This window comes from Sinocyclocheilus grahami, unplaced genomic scaffold, assembly GCF_001515645.1.
Source record: "Sinocyclocheilus grahami isolate Dianchi unplaced genomic scaffold, SAMN03320097.WGS_v1.1 scaffold37.1, whole genome shotgun sequence".
NCBI lineage: Eukaryota > Metazoa > Chordata > Actinopteri > Cypriniformes > Cyprinidae > Sinocyclocheilus > Sinocyclocheilus grahami.
The window spans coordinates 3,069,301-3,092,232 of NW_015505216.1; the positions used below are offsets into that span (position 1 = coordinate 3,069,301).

Consider the following 22,932-nt stretch of genomic DNA (forward strand, 5'->3'; position numbering starts at 1 on the left):
CTATCATCTGTCTATCTATCAGACTATCTATCAGACTATCATCTGTCTATCTATCAGACTATCTATCAGACTATCATCTGTCTATCTATCAGACTATCTATCAGACTATCATCTGTCTATCTATCAGACTATCTATCTATCATCTGACTATCTATCTATCTGTCTGTCTATCTATCTATCAATTTGCCTGCCTACTACCTACCTTTTTAATTAATTTCTTAAATATATGATGAAAATTTCTATAGAGATTTCAAATCTGTCAGTCTGTGTTTTTAATTTATTTCTTAAATATATCAACCAAATACAAATTTCTAAGGGTGGCATTTTAGATGAATCTATCTATCTATCTGTATAACTTTAATAAATCATATTTTCTCCATTTAGTCAAATTCAAGTTGAATTTTATGAAACGCAGCAAATTCAAAAACTGTTGACAAACAAACCAGACACGTGTGACGTCAGAAGCACAAACTTGTCGCGCGCGTGAGGCCGTTACCTTGATGACGTTCTCAAAGATCGTATCCCTGAAGTCGAGCAGCGCTTTCTGGTCGAACTCTTTCCCGTGGATGATCCTCATCTGTTTGAGGAAGGTGGATTTGCCGCTCTCTCCGGCGCCCAGCAACAGGATCTTCACCAGACGCCGCACCGAGCGTCTCTCGCGCGCGAGCGTGGCGTCGATCTCGCGACTGCGCCGCTTCGCCTCGCGCTCTCGGTCTCGTGCTTTCCCGTTGCTCCGGTCATCGTGAGCGGCCTCAGCGGGCAGCAGACACCGGCTCAGGGTGCGCACCACGCCGGCCATGCTTTCCAACTTGAACGCGGTTAGTTACCACCTGATGTATTCATTAAAGTGCCAAAGACCTTTACTTTATGTTTTATACAAAATCTACATGGAATAGACCCAGCTGGCGCCGGCAAACATCTGCTGTGAATATTCACCGGTTAAAACAAACTAAAAGAAAACAGCTGAAGCACAATAGACATTTTCCTCCATTATAAAGACATCTGTAAAGGCGTTTACACTGAAGAGGTCCTTCCCCAGCAAAGCGACCACTGCTGTCCGTTAAATCTATGAAGAAAGGCAGCTGCCTACTAAACAAATCCGTCGTTCGTGGTAATGAAAAGAAACACCACGCGCTAAATGTGCTCAGGAGGTGTTATTTAGCTGGAAGCCGTATTCCTTTATATACTGGCAGCGACGTACTTCCAAAAGCTCTTTCTGGAGGAGCGCGAGCGACTTTCTGATGTTCCCTCGCGGCTCTCTGGGAAGTTTGTTTGCTGGACTGACGCCCCTCCTGCTGTTGGGCTCTTGGCCGGTAGGGGTCCGAGCGAGAGGGGCGTTTGGACTGACATGAGGGGGATTCCAGCCAGTGTCAGAAATGTCATAGTTTCACAGTGGCCCCTTGCTGTCTATCATGCACTGCCGTCTGTGTGGCAGAATTAAAACTTTACATGAAACCTGGCTAAAGGCACGAGAAAAAGGTGTGACGCAAACATGAAACATTTGGATCAGTGACAAATAAGGATGCCTGAGATAATAAAAGGAAATCATTTCATTTTGCCATTCAGTTATATATAGGCTATTTATATATGAAGGGTTCATTTGCAAAAACAGATAACTGTTTTTAACCATTTTCAAAAATCATGTTTTTTCATTGTTGCATTCCAATTAATCTCAATCAAACTGCAGTTGGGTTATTTTGATTAAAAGTAAAAATAACAACAACAACAAAAAATACAGCTAACTAACACAATAAAAACATAACATAATAAAAAACGGAATATCTGTTTTTGCAAATAAAATCTTAATATATATACAGTATGTGACCCTGGACCAGCAATGTAGCAATAGCCAAAAAAACATTGTATGGGTCAAAATTATCGATTTTTCTTTTATGCCAAAAATCATTAGGATATTAAAGGGGTCATATGATGCGATTTCAAGTTTTCCTTTCTCTTTGGAGTGTTACAAGCTGATTGTGCATAGATAAGATCCCTGAAGTTGCAAAGACTAAAGTCTCAAAACCAAAGAGATATTCTTTATCAAAGTTAAGACTCTGCCACGAAAGAAAGAAGGCGTGGTTTCAGTAACAGCAGTTAGTGTTGAAGCAGCATGTCAGGGAGACGCTGTGTGTTTCTAGGCGAAAGCAAAAGCACTTTATTTGGCCTTCCGAAAGTAGATGCATTTAGGAATCTGCCTGTCGTTACATTTATTTTGAAAGATGAAGCTCGCGATTATGGTAAGGGGCGTTACATTTCCGACGAGTGCTTGCGGTGTTCGGCCAATCACAATGCACTGGGTCAGCTGGCCAATCAGAGCAGACTGCGCTTGTCGGAAGGAGGGACTTTGTAGAAAACGAAGCGTTTGAGAGAGGCGGGGCATAGAGGACCTACAATAATGTACAGTATTTGAAAAATAATGTGTTTTTTGAACATTAAAGCATGTCAACATATTCTGTTACACAAAATAATGATCTTTAAAAAAAGCATCATATGACCCCTTTAAGTAAAGATCATGTTCCATGAATATTTTGTAAATTTCCTACCGTGAATGTATCAAAACTCAAAAATATGCATTGCTAAGAACTTCATTTGGACAACTTTAAAGGCGATTTTCTAAATATTTAGATTTTTTTGCACCCTCAGATTCCAGATTTTCAAATAGTTGTATCTCAGCCAAATGTTGTCCTACTCTTATCCTAACAAACCACACAACAATGGAAAGCTTATTTATTCAGCTTTATAAATCTCACTTTCAAAAAACTGACCCTAATGAGTGGTTTTGTGGTCCAGGGTCACATATATATATATAAGAAACATGAATACATCTTTATATTTTATATATAAAGAAACTTGAATACATCCAAAGGGCTTGGTGCATGTGTTTTAAAAATAGATTTATAAAAACTGAGACTGAATAAATCCAGAAAAACTGGCAACGTCTCCAAGATGCTTCCAGACCTATACCTGCAAAGCTACAGTACTGTTCAAAGATTTAGGCACTTGTGTAAAAATTGTAAAGTGAAGATGCTTTCAAAGTAGATAGGTTTCTTCAAGCATCTTGGAAACGTTTCTGCAGTTCTTCTGGATTTGTCTCAGTTTGTTCTGTTTCTTCATGTGTTCCAGACAGACTGCATGATGGTGAAGCACTGGCTGTTGTCAGACTCCGTGTGCAAACTAAAATCTCACTGGATTATTACAATTAATGGCAAAATGAATGTTTGGGAATGTAAACTGATATGTCCTACTGACACACTACAGCAAAATATTTTAAATGCTAGATACTACTAGATAAATACAACATTTATTTTAATTAATATATTCATATTATACTAAGAATTTTTGATGGATGTATGTATCAGTGTTTTCTGCACCGCTTTACTTCTGTGAAACTCACCTCCTTTATTCTGCACCGAGGCGAAATAAATCATATTTTACCTGAGCTGTGAATTTGAGCTTGCAATCTGTACTGAATGTGACCCAATAGATTCAAAAGAGTCTACTGTGAATAATGTGAAGAAATGCCTTTTTGTTGCATTACTCTTGTGGGCTGCACAGAAAAAACAAAAACAACTCTACCCGTGTAGTCTGATTCATGCACAAATAACTCTTATGAGCCAGCTCGTTTTAGTGGCTCAAATCATAAGATGCAGCAGATGTAGCTGATTCTCAAAACAAATGAATTCTAAGCTGATTTATTTAATGAATGCTTCAAAAAGACAAGATCTGCTTTAAATGAGCCTGAAACACTGCTCTGTATATTTACAGCATTAGCAGTGAGGGTTTCTTTCATACAGTTAAAAAAAAAAAAAAGGGCATTATATATACAGAAATGAATAGAAATTAAATGGAATCAAAATGTAAATCGAGAGCTTGTGAATTAAAATTGAATCAGGAAACCTGTATGGATAGCCAGCCCTAGTCAACAACAGCAAAATGGCTTTTCTTTTTTTTTTCAAATGTTAATAATATATTTAAACTAAATTAATTGCATAAATATCGGAAATAATGTTATAAAATATAATGCAACACTTGTGCCTTTTGACAAAAATTCAGCCTACTAATCAAAAAATTTAGCAATCTCCAGAAAATGTGTTAACCATAGAAGAGCTATATTCAAGTCATTTTTGGAAGTAGTTTTAAGATGCTGTCCTCTCTCATGAGTCATATTCATAGTCTAATAAAAATAATTTTTGAGCATGTCTCCAAAGTGAGCTGTAATGTTGACCATGACCAGCCAAATACCACTTTATTTTAGTAACCCCTTATTATTGTAGTCGCTTTTTTTAATAATGCCTGACAAATATGGCTTGCCTTTCACAATTTTGATGACAATTTGATGTTTTTCTGTAAGGCTGGGGGGTAATATATTCTATCACTCTTTGTGAAAAATTGGATTTAGTTTGATAGCAAGTTGGCAAAATCACATAGTATTAAATGCTAAATCAAAAGTTTTAAAATGCTACTGAGATTTCAAATCAAATTAGAAATATATATATATAATTTATTTTGCATGAGATTTAGATCTGGAAAATGCTCTTCCTGTGCTCTCCTGCTTGCATTATAATAAAAAATAACTATTCAGCAGAGGGCAGTGTTAACCTGCGCTTACATTCATACATTTCATTTGAATCATAGTTTCTCATCCACATACATTATTTATTTATTGTAAAATGAGCTCTGTTAGATACATAAGTGTCAAACAAAAAAAGAAAAGAAGAAAAGAAAACCCACAGGTAAAGAAACCATATAAAGAGCATATTCCTAATCAAAACATAAATTGTCAAAGATAATTAGTATGATTTTGCTATATTTTCTACACTAATAAGACACTCTCCTCGTGTGCCAAAACATTATTACACAAACTGTCAACAATATAATATGATATTTAATATTTAAACATTTTCCCAGCACAGCACCACAAAGACATTTCCTTACTAAAACCACAGGTGCAGAAAAGTAGAGCAGGCTAATTTTGTGCCACTGACCACCTACATATGAAAAACAGGACTTTCAACATTAGCATATAGATAGTGACATTTTTTTCATTCCTCCTCCAAGTAGATTATTCAATGTCATTCACATCATAGGAAAAACAGTCTCTGATTACTGTGGTTGTGATTCAGAGTTCTTAAACCTATTTGTTGAGTTGATGTGCACAAGGAAAACATTTAATGGAAAAGCTTTCAAGTTGATTTTCAAGCAGGAGGTTAATTGGACTGGGTTTTTGGGGGAAAGATGAAATCAACATGCACACAAAACGCAGCTGAAGAGGCTTTCAGAGAGCAACACAGCCATGATTACACATTTTGATCACCAAATGAAACACAAAAATATACAACTATCCATTCTTCTCATTGGGCAAATTGCTCTTGATAGCATTCTTGGAGAGTGTTGAAGCAAGCTAATGCTGAAATAACCAGCACTGCCATCCATGTTTCCCACTATGCTTTGAAGCAAAGGCAGCAATGGAGCACCAAGTGCTATAACTTTGGGAAATCATAGGACTGTTCATTTGTTATGGTGAGAGTTGTATTTAATTTACCATGTAAGATGCATTGGAGCTTTTCTAAACAATGTTTGCATGCTATATAAAAACGGTATTTAGAACTATATATATATATAAATGCGATTTTATACAACAGTTCAGTAAATAAGAAGTTAATATTGTGCTACATTTTAAACACCATATTGTGTGTTTTTGCCAACGAAAATATTACCTAAAAAGCCACAGCAGAACTGTTCTGCGTCTCCGAGCAACACAGCGGTGTTTAGTTGTCTTTTGAACGAATTGGGTGAATCAATGATTCAAAGGCCCATTCACAGAGAGCAAAGTCCCTTTAAGGCAAGTCATGTCACTCGGTGGCCATTTTTGAAACGTCTCAAGTGCAGCTCCTATCTTTTTGAATGGGGAAACATCAAATTGTCCAAAACTGTTCGCCAAATTTAAGATAAAATTTCATATTGGAAATCACAAATGAAATCTGACAACTGTCTTAAAAATGTTGTTTATTTTGCTCAAATAGGATTAAAAAAAGCTTATTTTTCAGGCTAGACCAGCCAGTGCGCATGTGCAGTCTTAGGCGCATGTCTCAGAACGCTGACTGTTTCTATAGCAACCAGGATTTAAAGGTGCGTTCACGCCATATCGGAATTCCCGTAATTATGAGATTCCAACTTGTAAAAAGCATTCACGTCGTCGTAGAACTCGTAATTACAACTTGTGAACTGGGAGTTCTCTGAGAGCTACGACTTGTACCACGTGACCGCTGTACCACCTGACCACCGCAGGCTCCGTTTAGGCGTTGATAGTGTTGCCATAGAAAAGCATAATTCCGAGTTCGAGGACGTGAACAGTGCTGTCATCTCGAAATTACGGTAATTACGATATGGTGGGAACACAGCATAATTAACGGCAGCTGCAGTGATGCGCTGACTTTACCGATTAGGGATTGGCTCTTTTGCTCAGAAGGCGGGGCTTCGTTCGATAGAGCGGCTATATTGAGCGTTGCATTTTTTTCCCATTCAAAACTATACAAGTGACACGTCTTGGGTATGCTATATAGGGTGCGTCTCAATCAGCTCCCTTGTTCAGTAGTAAGGGCACTGATCAGGAAGTCGGCCATTTAAAGTGGTGTCTCAATTGCGAAATCCTTCCAGTGCACTGGAACGTTCGCTCCCTGAAAAATCCCTCAATGCACCGCAAAAACTAGGGAGCATCGGCGCTCACTATGCTCCCTTACCGGAAATAATGTCACATTTCTGAAGCGTGAAACATAAGGTGCACTCACGCCATATCGGAATTCCCGTAATTATGAGATTCCAACTTGTAAAAAGCATTCATGTCCTCGTAGAACTCGTAATTACAACTTGTGAACTGGGAGTTTTCTGAGAGCTACAACTTGTACCACGTGACCGCTGTACCACCTGACCACCGCAGGCTCTGTTTAGGCGTTGATAGTGTTGACATAGAAAAGCATAATTCCGAGTCCGAGAACGTAAACAGCTTAGAGTAGAACGTCACGTGCTGTCATCTCAAAATTACGGTAATTACGATATGGCGTGAATGCAGCAATAAACCACACAAGTCAACACGATAAATATAATGACACACGATAGAAGATTTGAAAAGATGGACTGTTTTTTAGTGTATTTCAACATAAACATACATCTCTAGACAGGTAATGAACACATCTAATTATCATTTATAATTCATATTATATTCGGCTGAAATGTTGTAAGAACATGTAACTGAACGATGTGTTTAAAGAGAATAAAACATAATATAAAAATTAGATTGGTCCTGCCTGTTGTTTATTAATTCCAGTGATGACGTTCTACTATGTTCAATGTTCAAATCAACTACTGATCTACTGATTCAAGAGCTCGGGAGCTGATTGAGGGTGCGTCTGTAGATCGTGTACTCGAATTCGATCACTGGTAAGTTCCCTTATATACAGTATGTTAGTGCTGTCAAACAATTAATCGTGATTAATCGCACTCAAAATAAAAGTTTTTGTTTACATAATATATGTATGTGTACTGTGTATATTTATTATGTATATATAAACACACACAGTATATATATATTTTTTCAATTATTTTGAAAATATTTACATGTATATTTACATTTACATGTATTTATATTCTTATATTTTATATTATATATATAAATATATTTAATATATAAACATTTTTCTAAAATATATATATATATGCATGTGTTTGTATTTATATATTTATTATAAATATACACACATAGATTTTATGTAAACAAAAACGTTTATTTTGGATGCGATTTATCGCGATTAATTGTTTGACAGCACTAATATATTGCCTCCCTTCGGCCCATTGACTTACAACAGAGACCCCTTAGCGTGTGGTGGGTTTAGTGGGGGGTAATTGAGAATGAATGGGGGAAAATCAGGTGTGAGGAGGCAATGCCTCCATCACGCTATAATTGGATATGATCGGTTATGATTGGATGTGATTGGTTCATGTGATAAATCCCGCCTCTTGTTTTCGTGCAAGCTCTCAGCCTGAATGAACTTGAAGAAAATGATGGCGTTATTGACTAATTATAACGCGAGTAAATAACTCACCCACTTAGGCTATCATTGCTTTGTGTCACATCAAAATAAAACTTGAAATGGCCAGAAAACGGGATTACTAAGTTTTTAGTGAGCATTCAGCTTGATCAAATGAAATATGTATCTTCGTGCCTTTATGACGATGAAATAAGTTGACTATTGAAAAGAACAACTGAACATCAGTTCACAAATAAAAAAACAGACATAAACGGTTCTAAAACATTTAAAACATATAAAAACGGTTCTATGTACAGTACTCCACCCATTAACGTAAGATTACTACAAAAGACGACAATTTTATAACAAGTTCAGTGGCGTAGTATGTGTAATATGTCAGTAAAAACTAAATTTGGGTGAACTATCCCTTTAATAAGCAATTTTTAACAAAGACTAAATAAAATACCTTTTTTATTCACCTGCATGTTTTTGGAGGAGTCTTTATATAGCTCTTTTTTTTCTCAAGCATGCATGTTCATAGTGAGGCAAAAGTCCTACTTTTATTAGTTCTTTCTGTTGTTTTTTCATTTAGTTTTATTTTGTTTTGTGCTTTGTTTTATTTATTTTGTGCTTTGTTTTGTTTTTGTGATTTATGATTTGTGCTTTGTTATTTGTGCTTTGTTTTGTCAGCTCAACAGCCCATTCACCACTACATGTTGTTATAGGGTAAGAGCTTCGTAATGAATCTTTAAAAAATAAATAAATAAACAATGTCAGAATGTTAAGTTATGGGTGAACTATTCTTTTAACCTTGTTTTCAAAAAATAATGTTTTCCGGCACACACGCTTGCCAAACGTATTTAACAAGGGAATCCAAAAGTAAAACAAAAAACTGATTCAAAGCTTTGTCCAGCCTAATTAAGTGAGATAAGAATAAACCAAACCCAGCGGGCATGTGGTCTCAAGAGGACTATTGAGGAAAATGTCTAATTAAATAAATAAAACAGCAAGTAATTAAATGTATGCCACTCTTTGATTCCAGCATAATGACTCTCATACATGGACAAGTGTATGTGTCATTAATGGAGTTCTGTACTTGATGGCCACAATGAAAAATGGCTGTTATTAGACTGAAGAAGGCTTGCTGGAAAAAACAAGCCCACGTTTATCAAGAGGAGGGAGGAAGAAAGAAAAAAAGAAATGAAAATAAGAAAATAATATAATAATAAAAAGAAATAATATACTATATTTTAAAGAGATCATTTTAAGCTTGAAGAGATGCATGTGAGCATTAAACACCTTTCAAGGTTGCAGATGATGAGCCAATAATTTCCTCTCCTAATCAAACCAATGATCTTGAAAATGTGTTTTTGTTAACAACTGTAACAAAGGCACAAAGTTCTCCGCACATTCGAAAACGTATTTAACCTTGCAGAAAACACATTTATCTGTGCTTTGGTGAGCAGCTAGAAGATTAGCTAAATGCCTTGTGCTTCTCAGAACAAAGGATGAGTAGGATCTGATGACTTCTGAAGCTGTAGGTGAAATAGGGAGATACAGATGGCCTAGACACAAAAGTTCTGATGTCTGTGACAGTCACTCCTTCACGGAGAGTCTATTATGACATTTCAGCTCCTGCGCTCCTCACACATTTGACTGATGGATGCAGGGACCACCGCATTTAACAGATTGCCAAGCCATCTGCCATAGCGAAGCGACACGCTCGCGACGTACGCAACACTTCCTGTAGCGATCAGCTGTGTGAGAACGGCACAAACAAAAACCGCTGGAAGGTACGGCAATGAAAAACTCAAATCAGGGTTGTAGAGACCGGATTTTCATGCTGTGGGTTTTGAATATATTATGATAAAGGATACAAATTAGTTTGTGCATAATCTCTAAAGTACATGGACTGCAATGCGCAGAAACCAGCATTGTTTGTCTGGGACTTTCAAAACATAATGTGTTTGCATTGATGTGCAAATTATATTTTCATATCTCTACTTCCTCTTGGCCTTTTATGCATTAATATTACCCGGTGTAAACAATAACCTGGCATATTTAAATGCAAGCAAACACGGCATTTCACTCTAAAAAAAACAAAACACAGAAGATGGGCTTAACTAGAGAAAGTAACAGTCTTTTAGGGTTGTAAACAAGCTAATGTGACGCGTTCTGTTAAATGAAACCGATTTCTCCTTGTTTTAGTGAGCAGCGACAGATCCGAGAGCCTCTTCAATGGTGTTTACAATCACTGTGGAAAGTTGGTTTACCGTCAAGAGTTGTTGTCTGCAAGTGACGCTACTCTGAAAGGAACCACCACCAACACCACATGAAGCAACATGATGTCTGCTTGTCAGGGACCAACTGAAATTTCCATTGCGCTGCTCGTGACACACACTCTCCAGGATTTCTCCTCTTTTTAAGTCCTTTTACTCATTTTCGGTTCTCATTTCAACAGGAAAAACATGTCAGTTTCTTTCTGAAGCACAATGTACATGAAAATCTGCGTCAGATCTAGTGAGTTTTAACCCAGAAAACAGAAACTCTGCTTCTCAAAACCATTTAAAAACACACCATGCTGTGTCAGCGGTACATTCCTGTGTCTGTTTATAAAATAATATTTACAAAAGCAGATCAAAATCAAAGCTTGGGAGTGGGAGATTACACAAAAAAAAGACAGTTTCTTAACACACTGAAAATTATAGTGACAAATTTTTTGTTTGTTTGTTTTTGTTCAAAATTTGATGCCTCAACATAAGAATGTACACCCGTGGATAAGATGGCATTAGATATTATACAAACATTAACTCCAGCCTGTCTTCTAGACAATAGACATTTCTGTTTAATTTTATTAAACAGGTGCTAAGGGTGGTACATTAAATTTCCCCTTCAATGGCATCAATCCAAACAACAAATATATACACAATCATCAATATGCTGTATGTTTAAAATCACGGGCGTCAATATAAGTGTAGTTGACATCAGTCATTCAATATTTTTTCATAATTTTTTTATAATTATTACACATGCCGTTTTCATGACTTTGTAGTATATGACTGATTAAATGGAATATTTGTACTGTAATACAAATAATTAATGAAATATATTTCTTTAACAAAGATTTAAAAAACAAATAATCCAACTGTATGGGTCAAAGACAAGACATCTCATTTTGGTATCCGCACCAAATTAAATTTACAAAAGTGATTTTATATACACAGAAAGCATATTAAACGAAAGAAAAGTGTCAACTGTTTTAAATAACTTTTGTGAAAAAATGTCAAAATGTGGGAGAAATAATGTTCCATCTTCATTCAGCGTAAAAGATATATCTATGTAAAATTAACATACTTAATCTGACCTGTACTTATTCAAATATATAAAAGAAAATTTGGTCTTGCTCAATTTTATTACAGTTTAATCAAATGGGTATTTTTACCCATTTGCTGTCAAATTTGGTTTGAAGGATAGTGGCAGAGATTGGTAAAGATTTATAATTACATTGAATTAGTCATTCATGTCATTATGTCTTCTATGATTGACATTTTAGTGGGCGTCTTCTGTAAATCAAGGTAAAAAGGTTATGATAGTCATTATTTTTTTTGCTTAGAAGATAAAAGTTAAACAGAACACATTCTAATGTACAGGAAAAATGCTTAAATTATGCTTAAAAACCCTTTTCATCTTTGAGATTATATATATGTATATTTTAAAAAAGAAGATGAAAATTAACAAAAAAATTAAAAAATCTCTTATGCATTCCCTTATACATTCACATACATTTAACCTTAAATGTTACCTTAAAAAAAATCATATTACTTGTTAGGTACCCATAAATCATGGTATTTCTAAATGGCAAGCGGTAATGGAACATTAAGTAAACATCAGAAATAGCTCTCACTATGATAACATCTAAGATAAGAGCCCACTTTAGGACGTCAATCAATGACAGCTTAAACATACTCCAAAATAATGCCAACATGAAAAAACAAACCACAAAGTTGCAAATTACAGTCATGAGCTTGACATGTCATGTACAGTTATGTACAGTATAATGCCATTGAAATACAGTATGACCTACCGATACAGTAAAACCTTGGCAAGTATTAAGGTAGCAGCTGAAATGAGCACAGAAATAAGCCACATGTGTGTTATCGGCACAGAGAGTAGAAACACTTTACAAACGTAGGTTTGTATTAAAATAAATATAGAAATCACTAATATTAATTTATGTAATGTGCCTATAAAGACAAAAGTACATAATGTATATTGCAACAATGGTGGCATCAGATCCAAATTACAGTTATACACAAATCAGCCAGAATCCAGCTGAAGCAAAATTCAGTGGGCAGCCCTATATTGAGGGGAGGATCATGTTTTATTGACAACAGCTCTGCTTCAGGAGAATAATAGATAAGAAGCTCTGGGATGAGAACATTTCCACTGCTTACTATGTGAACGTCAGGAGCATCACATGCTACCTCATCCACGTGTTTGGTTTGGTTTTTTTGGGGGGGGGTTTTGACAGCAGAGAGAAACACACCTCACCTTTGACACTTTTGACAGTCACTTCCTGTTCACACGCCTGTGCTGCATGCACACATTCCACCCGAGTTTTGGTGCGCCGTAAGCCATTACTTGCTCGTGTGATCAGGTCACAGCAGGTCCTGCTCCACCCAGACCGTCTTCTTCTGCTCCTCAAAAATCTTGTCCTTGATGATCCTGACGAGATCCTCCACCCCACCCCAAGAGTCAGGCTCCACACTCGCGTACAAGCACGGCAGCATCTCCAGCTCCTTCTCCTTGGAGCGACACATCTTCAAGAACTCCTCCTCAGAGTCCACCTTCAGAGGGAGCCTCCTGCTCGAGGAAAACACCAGAAACCATCACTAAATGATCTGAGGATCATTTGACCTTCAATAATGAAACTAAACCTCTTCAAACTGAAACGAAACTTAGCAAGAACGAAGACCTTGGAAGAGTTCTTGCCTTAATTTTTTGATGTTCCTTTCGCAGATTTTGATGAAGATCACGATGGGGTAGATCTCTCTCCTCAGCAAGTCTTTCACACAGCTCAGATCAGCTTCCAGGAGACAGTGCTTATTCTAAGAAACAAAAGACTCATTTAATAGCATTTATTTTCCCTAAAAATACACTTTTTAAACTTTCTTGCATTTGATATGATCAAAAAGCAACAGTTATAGATGAATCTAAACAATATTGTAAATATTAATTTACAATATATAACAGAAAAGAGAACTGAGAACTGAAGAGAGAATCGAGAACTTGTCCAGTGAGGTGTCGGTTCTCATTTTTGTCCTGTTTTTGGCACACCTCTCGAACAAGTGAGATTTGCAGTGGAAAATTAGACTCATCTCCTGACACATTAGCAAGTGAAAAACAATATGCTGCCTCTCATCTAACCACCTGATAAACCCCCAGCAAGCAGATTGCATCTGCAGCCATCAGGAGCATCAGGTCTGTCTCCTACATGCCACTGCTGATTCTCCTTTCAGTCACATTAAACACACTGAGACTTACAGAGCTCTTTGTTTGTATAAAGTATTTTTGAATAAACAGTAGAGTCAAACACTTTACAAACGTTGGTTTGTATTAAAATAAATATAGAAATCACTAATATTAATTTATGTAATGTGCCTATAAAGACAAAAGTACATACTGTATATTGCAACAATGGTGGCATCAGATCCAAATTACAGTTATACACAAATCAGCCAGAATACAGCTGAAGCAAAATTCAGTGGGCAGCCCTATATTGAGGGGAGGATCATGTTTTATTGACAACAGCTCTGCTTCAGGAGAATAATAGATAAGAAGCTCTGGGATGAGAACATTTCCACTGCTTACTATGTGAACGTCAGGAGCATCACATGCTACCTCATCCACGTGTTTGGTTTGGTTTTTTTGGGGGGGTTTTGACAGCAGAGAGAAACACACCTCACCTTTGACACTTTTGACAGTCACTTCCTGTTCACACGCCTGTGCTGCATGCACACATTCCACCCGAGTTTTGGTGCGCCGTAAGCCATTACTTGCTCGTGTGATCAGGTCACAGCAGGTCCTGCTCCACCCAGACCGTCTTCTTCTGCTCCTCAAAAATCTTGTCCTTGATGATCCTGACGAGATCCTCCACCCCACCCCAAGAGTCAGGCTCCACACTCGCGTACAAGCACGGCAGCATCTCCAGCTCCTTCTCCTTGGAGCGACACATCTTCAAGAACTCCTCCTCAGAGTCCACCTTCAGAGGGAGCCTCCTGCTCGAGGAAAACACCAGAAACCATCACTAAATGATCTGAGGATCATTTGACCTTCAATAATGAAACTAAACCTCTTCAAACTGAAACGAAACTTAGCAAGAACGAAGACCTTGGAAGAGTTCTTGCCTTAATTTTTTGATGTTCCTTTCGCAGATTTTGATGAAGATCACGATGGGGTAGATCTCTCTCCTCAGCAAGTCTTTCACACAGCTCAGATCAGCTTCCAGGAGACAGTGCTTATTCTAAGAAACAAAAGACTCATTTAATAGCATTTATTTTCCCTAAAAATACACTTTTTAAACTTTCTTGCATTTGATATGATCAAAAAGCAACAGTTATAGATGAATCTAAACAATATTGTAAATATTAATTTACAATATATAACAGAAAAGAGAACTGAGAACTGAAGAGAGAATCGAGAACTTGTCCAGTGAGGTGTCGGTTCTCATTTTTGTCCTGTTTTTGGCACACCTCTCGAACAAGTGAGATTTGCAGTGGAAAATTAGACTCATCTCCTGACACATTAGCAAGTGAAAAACAATATGCTGCCTCTCATCTAACCACCTGATAAACCCCCAACAAGCAGATTGTATCTGCAGCCATCAGGAGCATCAGGTCTGTCTCCTACATGCCACTGCTGATTCTCCTTTCAGTCACATTAAACACACTGAGACTTACAGAGCTCTTTGTTTGTATAAAGTATTTTTGAATAAACAGTAGAGTCCACTCTGAGGAGGAGAAGACGGCTGGTTTTAACAGAGTTTCAAAATGACAAGCGTGAAACATTGCTTAATCCAAGTTTAAAAGGGTCTCACGAGACAAAAAAGTTAAAAAGAAGGGAAAAAGACCATTCTGACCCTCTATCTGAAATGATCCGTTTTAAGAGGTGACTCCCCTAAAAAAGCATGCACATAAATGGCCACTGTTATGATTGGTTAATGTCACTGCATGGAAAACCGTATCAACGTTCTTCACTATTGCATGCGAGTAAGTGTTTTGAAAACAAATTCATAGAAAACCCTTAAACATAAAGCAACATAAAACCCACATAAAAAAAGTCCTGTACAGACAAAGCCACTTGTTCCTAACACTGGCGTTTTTCTGAAGTCCTGTATGGAGATGCAAACAAGCTGTTTAAACCGGATACGTCAAAGTGAACCTTCCTTTATTATTCCATTTGTCCTGTTGTCAGGAGTAGCTCAAGCGCATGCTGTTCATCAGATATTGAATGGGAATCTGTATACTGTACCCAGTGTAGATCAAGTCATTGATTATAATGCTTTAGACCCAACATGACGCAACGCTCGCATCCGGTGTAGGCAAGTTTCAGCCGACTGAACACCAGTGGGCATGGCCTGGGGCACTGGTTCTCAAACTGGGGTAAGCGTAATGCGTAAAAGTGACGGAGGGGGTACGTGAACAAAATACTGAAATGTATCGTAAATTTAAGTATAATGCACTCTTAAATAACATTCAACTGAACGTGTGTCTTACGGGCAAAATATAGCAAGAAAGGTGCACAAAAACATCAAAAAGTGCACCTCTGCAATCGGAGTGTAAACAATGATTGGCAGGTGTGACGCTTAGGTGCTACGGGACGTGCGCTCCTTTGCGGATTAAAATAGAGGAATAAAATATAAGGTAAGGTGGCAAATAGGTAAATAAATGTAGAATTGCACTGTTTGCTCACGTGCATCAATCGGAGTGAAGTTAGAGATGTTAAGGCATGCGCAACGCTTAGGACACGCGCTCCATTATGGAATAAAAGAAAGGAACAAATATTTAAGGTAAGGTGGCAAATAGGTAGGCATAAAAGTGTAGAAGGAGAGGATGGTTGCACTGTCAATTTTAACATGTGCATCAGCTGGAGTGTCTGGTAGCAGCGAGAGATGAGTAGCAGCTTGAGGAGTGACTCCTCAAAATATTGGCTGAGAAAAAACGGAAATGAAATCATGCCAATAATATGAAATATAACATTAAAAAAAGTGTATAAATCACTCTTTTCCTAAAGAAACATTGTCCAACAGTGACATCAGCAGGTAAAGTTTCAGTGGGAGTCCATAAAAACTCTCTCACCTCCCGTGAGGGCGTTTATGCTATAAAACTTGCAGGATGTTTTAATGGTTCACGGACCTCTTATATGTCAAAAGATCAAGGGAATTTTGATTGCTCATGTCATGACCCTTAACTAGTAGTTAGGAAGTAGGGCTAGGTGTAGTGTAACAATCCCATTGGTGTGTCTTTAGGAAAGGGAGAGGAAGCAATTCAAAATGATACTGCTCGGCAAAACAGCGAACACATAAATATCTGACAAGCTTCTTGAGTAAGCAGAAGAAATGACAGCACATAAAAGCAAAAACATAATTTAGCTATTATTAAATTCTTCTGAAAAGAACATTTATTACTGTACCTTGAAGGCAACCGCTTCGATGTTTTCTGGGGTGATGCATTCATATGTGCATGCCTGCTTTTCTTTGGAATAAATGATGGGCTCTATCTTCTGTTTCATGAGGAATTCATCTTTTGTCACAATGTCTGGAAAAAGATGAATTAATAGTTCTTGTAAGTAGGCATGTCAAGGAAAACATTGCTTGCATCTAGGGAGGGCATCGTAAGGGTTTTATAGATTGTGGTTCTGATTTGATTCATCTTATATAATTCCAGTTTCTTAAAGATTCCATTTATGATTATTTTGGAAGAAGAGCCTTCAACTGATTAAAGCAAAAATTAAACTCTGCTAAGGATGTGTAGTCAGATACACACTGACATATGAACAACGAGTCAGTAATTAATTACACTTAAGTCTCACATACTAATTAAGTGCACATTAACTCATCCAGACTGATTTATGATTTATTTAAAGAATCTGCTAAGAGGATACTTTCATTCATGAATCTAACTATAGTGCCTAGCTGAACTCTGAAGCTGAAACCATTTCTTATTCAGTATTAGTCTTGTAAAGCAGGCTGTTCAACTTAATTAGTGATAAATTATTTAGGTTTTATAATTTATCACTAATTTAATTTATCCCCCCCCCCCCCCCCCCCCAATAAAAAAAAACTAAAACTAAAAATGTGGAATGTGTATGAGGATTTTAACTGCGGCAGGTGTCACAAGTTGGTGCAGGCACACAGAGTAATTGAGGCAAGAATAAAAATACAGTGGCATATTTTGTAAAGCAAAACACAGAATGCGTGCAACTATGCAACAGGTTTCATTGATTTCATCTTTCCAGACTTAATTTTATGACATGATAAAAAGAACGATATATATAAACAAAAGAAGTAGATTAATAAATCAATCAATCTCTATCCCCTATCTGAGGTTGTTTACATACATTCAAAAGCTTGTGCTAAACATAGACTGAGTGGGTTGTTGCTTGTATCATAAGAGTTGAAGTCATGGAACAAATGAAAATAAAGTCCTTGTTATCAAGATGAATTTATTATCATATATGTGACCTATAGTTAATAATGGCAGCTACCGGTTACACAATATCTCTATCATCATCACCACAGTGTGCTGCTATAATTAGGACAACCTTCCTCCAGCCACTTTTACCTGGTTTGCATATATTGAACTCCATAGCACCTCCAAGATTAAGGAACTTCTGGACGATGGTCTTGGCGAGGATGTTGGGGGTGAAGAGGACAGGTCTTTTACGCAGGCATTGGTGTGGAGTTACTAGACTGTACGGGATCAGATTCAAGCTCTTGTTTAAGTCACTCTCTGGGTCAGATGTGTCTGAAAGAACAAACAGTTCATGGGTCAGCTTTGAAAGCGGTTTTCTGCTAAATGTCAAGTATAATTCAGCATAAACACTAGAAATGGACACGAGTGGCACTGTGAATACGAAAGCATTGGTTTCTCATTCCTTTTAACCAATTTAGAAAATAATTTTTTGGGGATTGTGCTCAAAAAGGCTGATTAAACAATTTAGAGCATAACTAAAAGAGTTAATGAATTACATATTTTTCAGTTCTGGAAAACAAGCTCTACAAATTCCCTGACATTTTCAGGTTTCATTTCCATGGCAGTACGAAGCCTGTCTACAAGGCATCCGCTGCAAAGATTCCTTAGAAAATAACAAGTAAAGATGAGGGAGGGCAGTCTTACCCTCAGGCCTCAGCGTTTCAAAACCTGGTCTGGAAACTGATGATGGATTTCCTCCATTGACAATGCGGACACGCTCACTGCTGTTCATCCTCTTGTACTTGTTATCCACCCTGCTGACAAACTGACACCAGGGATCTCTTTTAATCTCAGCAAGACTCTGCTCTTTTTCCTATCTGCAGTAAGACCTCAGCACTATGGCAGGGAGAGCAAACTCAAGAGGACCTGTTACCTGTAATAACTGAAAGATGAAGACACTGGCTCTGGACAGACGTGGACTAGACTTGGGGTCTTGAGATGGTGCGGGCTCCTCAGGTTGTAGTGTGTTCTGTGAGCACAAATGCAAGTGAGAGAATTTTGTTAGAAAAGAACTCATGGAAAGTGATATTTACCAGGGCTGCGTTTCCCAAAAGCCTCGTAAGCTTAAAGGGATAGTCCACCCAAAAATGAAAATTCTGTCATTAATTACTCACCCTCATGTTGTTCCAAACCCGTAAGACCTACGTTCATCTTCGGAACACAAATTAAGATATTTTTTGATGAAATGTGAGAGCTCTCAGACCCTCCATAGACAGCAACACAACTGTAATGTTCCCAGCTCCAGAAACGTAGTAAGGACATCGGTAAAACAGTCCATGTGACATCAGTGGCTCAACTTCAGTTTTGCAAAGCTACAAGAATACTTTTTGAGCGCAAAGAAAACAAAAATAACAATTTATTCAACAATTCTTCTCCCCAGAGTTACATCTTCCGCCATTTTAGAGTATCGTAACACACACGCACGCTTTCCCCCCAAGCATAAACAATGCTGACTACGCCAATTACGTTCATGCACGCGCTTTCTCCTCCGAACGTAAACAATGTCGATTACGCTCTTGGGTACTCTCCAAAATGGAGGAAGATGTAACTTGGGGGAGAAGAATTGTTGAATAAATTGTTATTTTTGTTTTCTTTGCGCTCAAAAAGTATTCTCGTAGCTTCGCAAAACTGAATTTGAGCCACTGATGTCACATGGACTGTTTTACCGATGTCCTTACTACGTTTCTGGACCTGGGAACATTTCAGTTGCGTTGCTGTCTATGCAGGGTCTGAGAGCGCTCACATTTTATCAAAAATATCTTCATTTGTGTTCCAAAGATGAAAGAAGGTCTTACGGGTTTGAAACACCAAGAGGGTGAGCAATTAATGACAGAATTTTCATTTTGGGGTGGAGCTACGATCAACTTACGCTTACGATGCTTTTGGGAAATGCAGCCCAGGGCAATTTATAAGAAATGTATCATTCAAAAATCATTAAGGGAATGACATCATGACTATGAATTATCTGACAAATGACTATACACACAACACCTACACTGTATTCAGCAACCCTGATGAACAACTATGTGAACTACTTTAATATGGAGAGTAGCCAATCAAAACAGAGATAATTAGCATTAAAGGGGCACCTATTATGCAAAATTCAAGCCGTTCACAGAATCTCTACAAAGTGATTTTACAAGCCCCGCCGACAACTGTTGACGGATACTGTGGTATTAGCAGAGACCCCGCCCCGAGTGAGTCGCACACAATCCGCCATGTTTATCTTCATGCTAGAGCATCTAAAAGAAGCATTCATGTAAAAAATGTCTCCTTAAGGGGCCATTCACATATCGCGTTTTTTGCGTGCTCAAGTTCGTTATTTCAAATGTAGACGCGCGGCAGGCACGCTCATAATGGAAGCGACGCGGTTGCGACGCGCTCATTTTTTCCAGATAAAAACAATTCAACTTTTCAGAATGCCGCAAGCGCACCGTGGGTCATGTGACAAGAACCAACCAATCAGCTTCATCCTTTCCCATAACAACATTGAAAGCTCAGCCAAGATGAAGGAACAGCTGATCATAGCTGTACAGGATAGACATTTTTAAATAAATTTAGTAGCAGAGCTACTGCAAGTGATTTTTAGTGCTGCAAATCAATTTATCCTTTGCTGAAACTTCTGCGTCTTCATGAAATGCGCAAGTCATGGTTGCTTAGCAACGACAGACGCCTCTGGAGCACATGCGCCCAAACGCTTTGGGAAAAAAGCAGAAAGCGGCACGCCTAGCGTTTTCCTCACGTTTTTAGGTGTGACATGTGAATGGCCACTAATACAGCTATAGAAGCTATTCATTCCAGAGCAGTGAGTGATTTTCTGTTTTTATTTTATTGTTTGGGTCATATTAACAGCGTAGACTGCAGTATAGGTAATCTATATTACACTGCTGTCACAGATCTAATATAAACATGTGATTTCTTTCCTAGCTGTTTAACTTCACAGACATAACCAACTGTTTTTGTAACTCATGTGTGTTTTTAACATAACCTTTTGTGTATTTGACAGTTTAAGCACAATAAGACATGAAAGAGAACTTAGTTTAGTACTCGCATGCCGTGTGATGACCACTTCCTATGCGCGCGCTTCAGATCTATTAGAAGTTTAAACTAATATGGTTTAAAATGCATGATTTCAGTGTGATAGACATGATAATCAAAACCAAACAGATGTTTTTAGCACACATCTGATATACAGCTTTAAAGGCACAGCCCTATTCTGGAAAAGGGAGCAGGAAGCAGCAGGTCATTTGCATTTAAAGAGACATGCATGAAAACAGCGTGTTTCCACTTCCACTCAAAATAGGCATTTTCACAATGATATAATAAATTATCTGTGGGGTACTTTGAGCTGAAACTCACAGACACATTCTGGGGATACCTGAGACTTATATTACATATTGTAAAAAGGGACATAATAGGTCCCCTTTAATACAGTGGGGCAAATAAGTATTTGATACACTGCTGATTTTTCAAGTTTTCCCACTTACAAAGAATGGAGAGATCTGTCATTTTCATCGTACGTACACCTCAACTGTGAGAGACAGAATCAAAAAAAAAAATCCAGAAAATCACATTGTATGATTTTTAAATAATTAATTTCCATTTTATTGCATGAAATAAGTATTTGATCACCTACCAACCAGCAAGAATTCTAGCTATACAATGTTATTTTCTGGATTTTTTTTAGATTCGGTCTCTCACAGTTGAGGTGTACCTACGATGAAAATGACAGATCTCTCCATTCTTTGTAAGTGGGAAAACTTGAAAAATCGGCAGTGTATCAAATACTTATTTGCCCCACTGTACGTCTTAAAGGCACAGAACAAACAGTTTGTTTAATTCTAAAGAAACAAAGACAGGTTCAGACAGGTTCATGACTGTTTTGCTTCAATAGGTGTTGACTGACATTTTAAATGGAATCAGATCCACAGCTGGCTAGTACATAAAAGAAGATATTTTTTCATTAGATAGACAAAAACAGTTATGATGCACTGAAGCAAATCAGTCATACAGGTTTGGAACGACATGAGAGTGAGTAAATGATGAGAGAATTTTCATATTTGGCTGAACTATCCCTTTGAAGTGACAAAAAGTGTTGAATACGGTCACATTAATTGGCATTCAAATTATGTCTCATCGGTTCTTCTGACTCATCAACAAACTTAAAAGCCAAAAGTGGGCGCATTTCTCCAATAATCCAGAAGGAACTGACCCGGAGTCCTCGCAGAGTTTCGAATTCCTCTCGACCTCCTCGACACATCAGCTTCTGAATCTTCACCAAGAGGAGCTGCTGGGCTCTGGGGAGGAGGTGACAGCTAAGTTCACTTTACAGCTTCTCGTCACAGCCAACAGATATAAAAATGCACACCCACACACTCACCTACGCACTGACAAGACATTCTGCAGCAGGCAATAGACAATGTTCACACTCGTTTTGAAACCGACACTATAATGGTCACTAAGTTTTCAATCCTCACCTGGAGTAGCTCGGTAAGGTGCCTCTCTCCGTGTCCTTGTTGGTGAAAGGGTCCACGCGGGCACACAGCCACTCGCATTTGCCCTGGTGCATGGTGTCCAGAACATGGAGCACCTCGTCACATCGTACGTTCAGTGAGCAGTTGTCCAACTGGCTGGAGATGTTCAGATTGAGACGGATGTAGAAAGAGTCTCCGGATACCACTGTGCCATCTTCAATGTCCTTCAGCAGCCGCCTGTAGCCTGGAAACAAGAAAGCAGGGTCAAAACAGGGACCCAATAAAGAGCCACTGAGGTGCTGAGAAGTGACCCTGAGAACAGTTTGTTGTGCATGCAACTTAACACAACACAACTTGATTCAGACACAGCCGTGGGCTAAAAGACCAAAGCCTTGTCTTTTCTTTAGAGTGTGAATATGTTATTAGGTTCCTCCCAGAGTGGCGTAGGACTTTTTGAAGTATTGGACCTTCTAACCTCCTCTATGCACACTGAACTCTTAAAAAAAAGCATCCTCTTTTTAAGAGAGGTCTGAGCTCACCATCATAGTTAGACTTGTAATGGAGATGCACTTGTCCGGTGCATCTCTGCAGGGTCCAGTGAGTTTCCTCTTTGGTGCTGGTGTCCAAAGCCACACTCTGAGCTTCTCCACGAACATTGCCTTCCAACTAGGGGATAAATGA

The 22,932-nt window shown here is 38.0% G+C and overlaps 2 protein-coding genes across 5 annotated transcripts in view; both read right to left on the minus strand.

The window, feature by feature from the left end:
* The window catches only part of gna12a (guanine nucleotide binding protein (G protein) alpha 12a), a 33,312-nt gene extending 31,808 nt beyond the window's left edge, over positions 1-1,504 (minus strand). For both annotated transcript variants that reach the window (XR_001608858.1, XM_016267339.1), the window contains exon 1: positions 497-1,504. Coding sequence is in view for 1 of the 2 variants with exons in the window: in XM_016267339.1 (XP_016122825.1) it covers positions 497-799 (303 nt within the window). In the remaining variant the exon portion in view is untranslated. The remainder of the gene's footprint in view (positions 1-496) is intronic.
* A 12,457-nt stretch (positions 1,505-13,961) lies between these two features.
* Positions 13,962-22,932, minus strand: part of card11 (caspase recruitment domain family, member 11) — a 32,472-nt gene continuing 23,501 nt past the window's right edge. For all 3 annotated transcript variants that reach the window (XM_016267340.1, XM_016267341.1, XM_016267342.1), the window contains exons 16-24: positions 22,791-22,917; positions 22,255-22,495; positions 21,990-22,074; positions 18,651-18,746; positions 18,422-18,542; positions 17,867-18,049; positions 16,716-16,840; positions 14,432-14,547; positions 13,962-14,302 (exon numbers count right to left, since the gene is read on the minus strand). In XM_016267340.1, the coding sequence (XP_016122826.1) occupies positions 14,098-14,302; positions 14,432-14,547; positions 16,716-16,840; positions 17,867-18,049; positions 18,422-18,542; positions 18,651-18,746; positions 21,990-22,074; positions 22,255-22,495; positions 22,791-22,917 (1,299 nt within the window). In that variant the 3' untranslated portion in view covers positions 13,962-14,097. The remainder of the gene's footprint in view (positions 14,303-14,431; positions 14,548-16,715; positions 16,841-17,866; positions 18,050-18,421; positions 18,543-18,650; positions 18,747-21,989; positions 22,075-22,254; positions 22,496-22,790; positions 22,918-22,932) is intronic.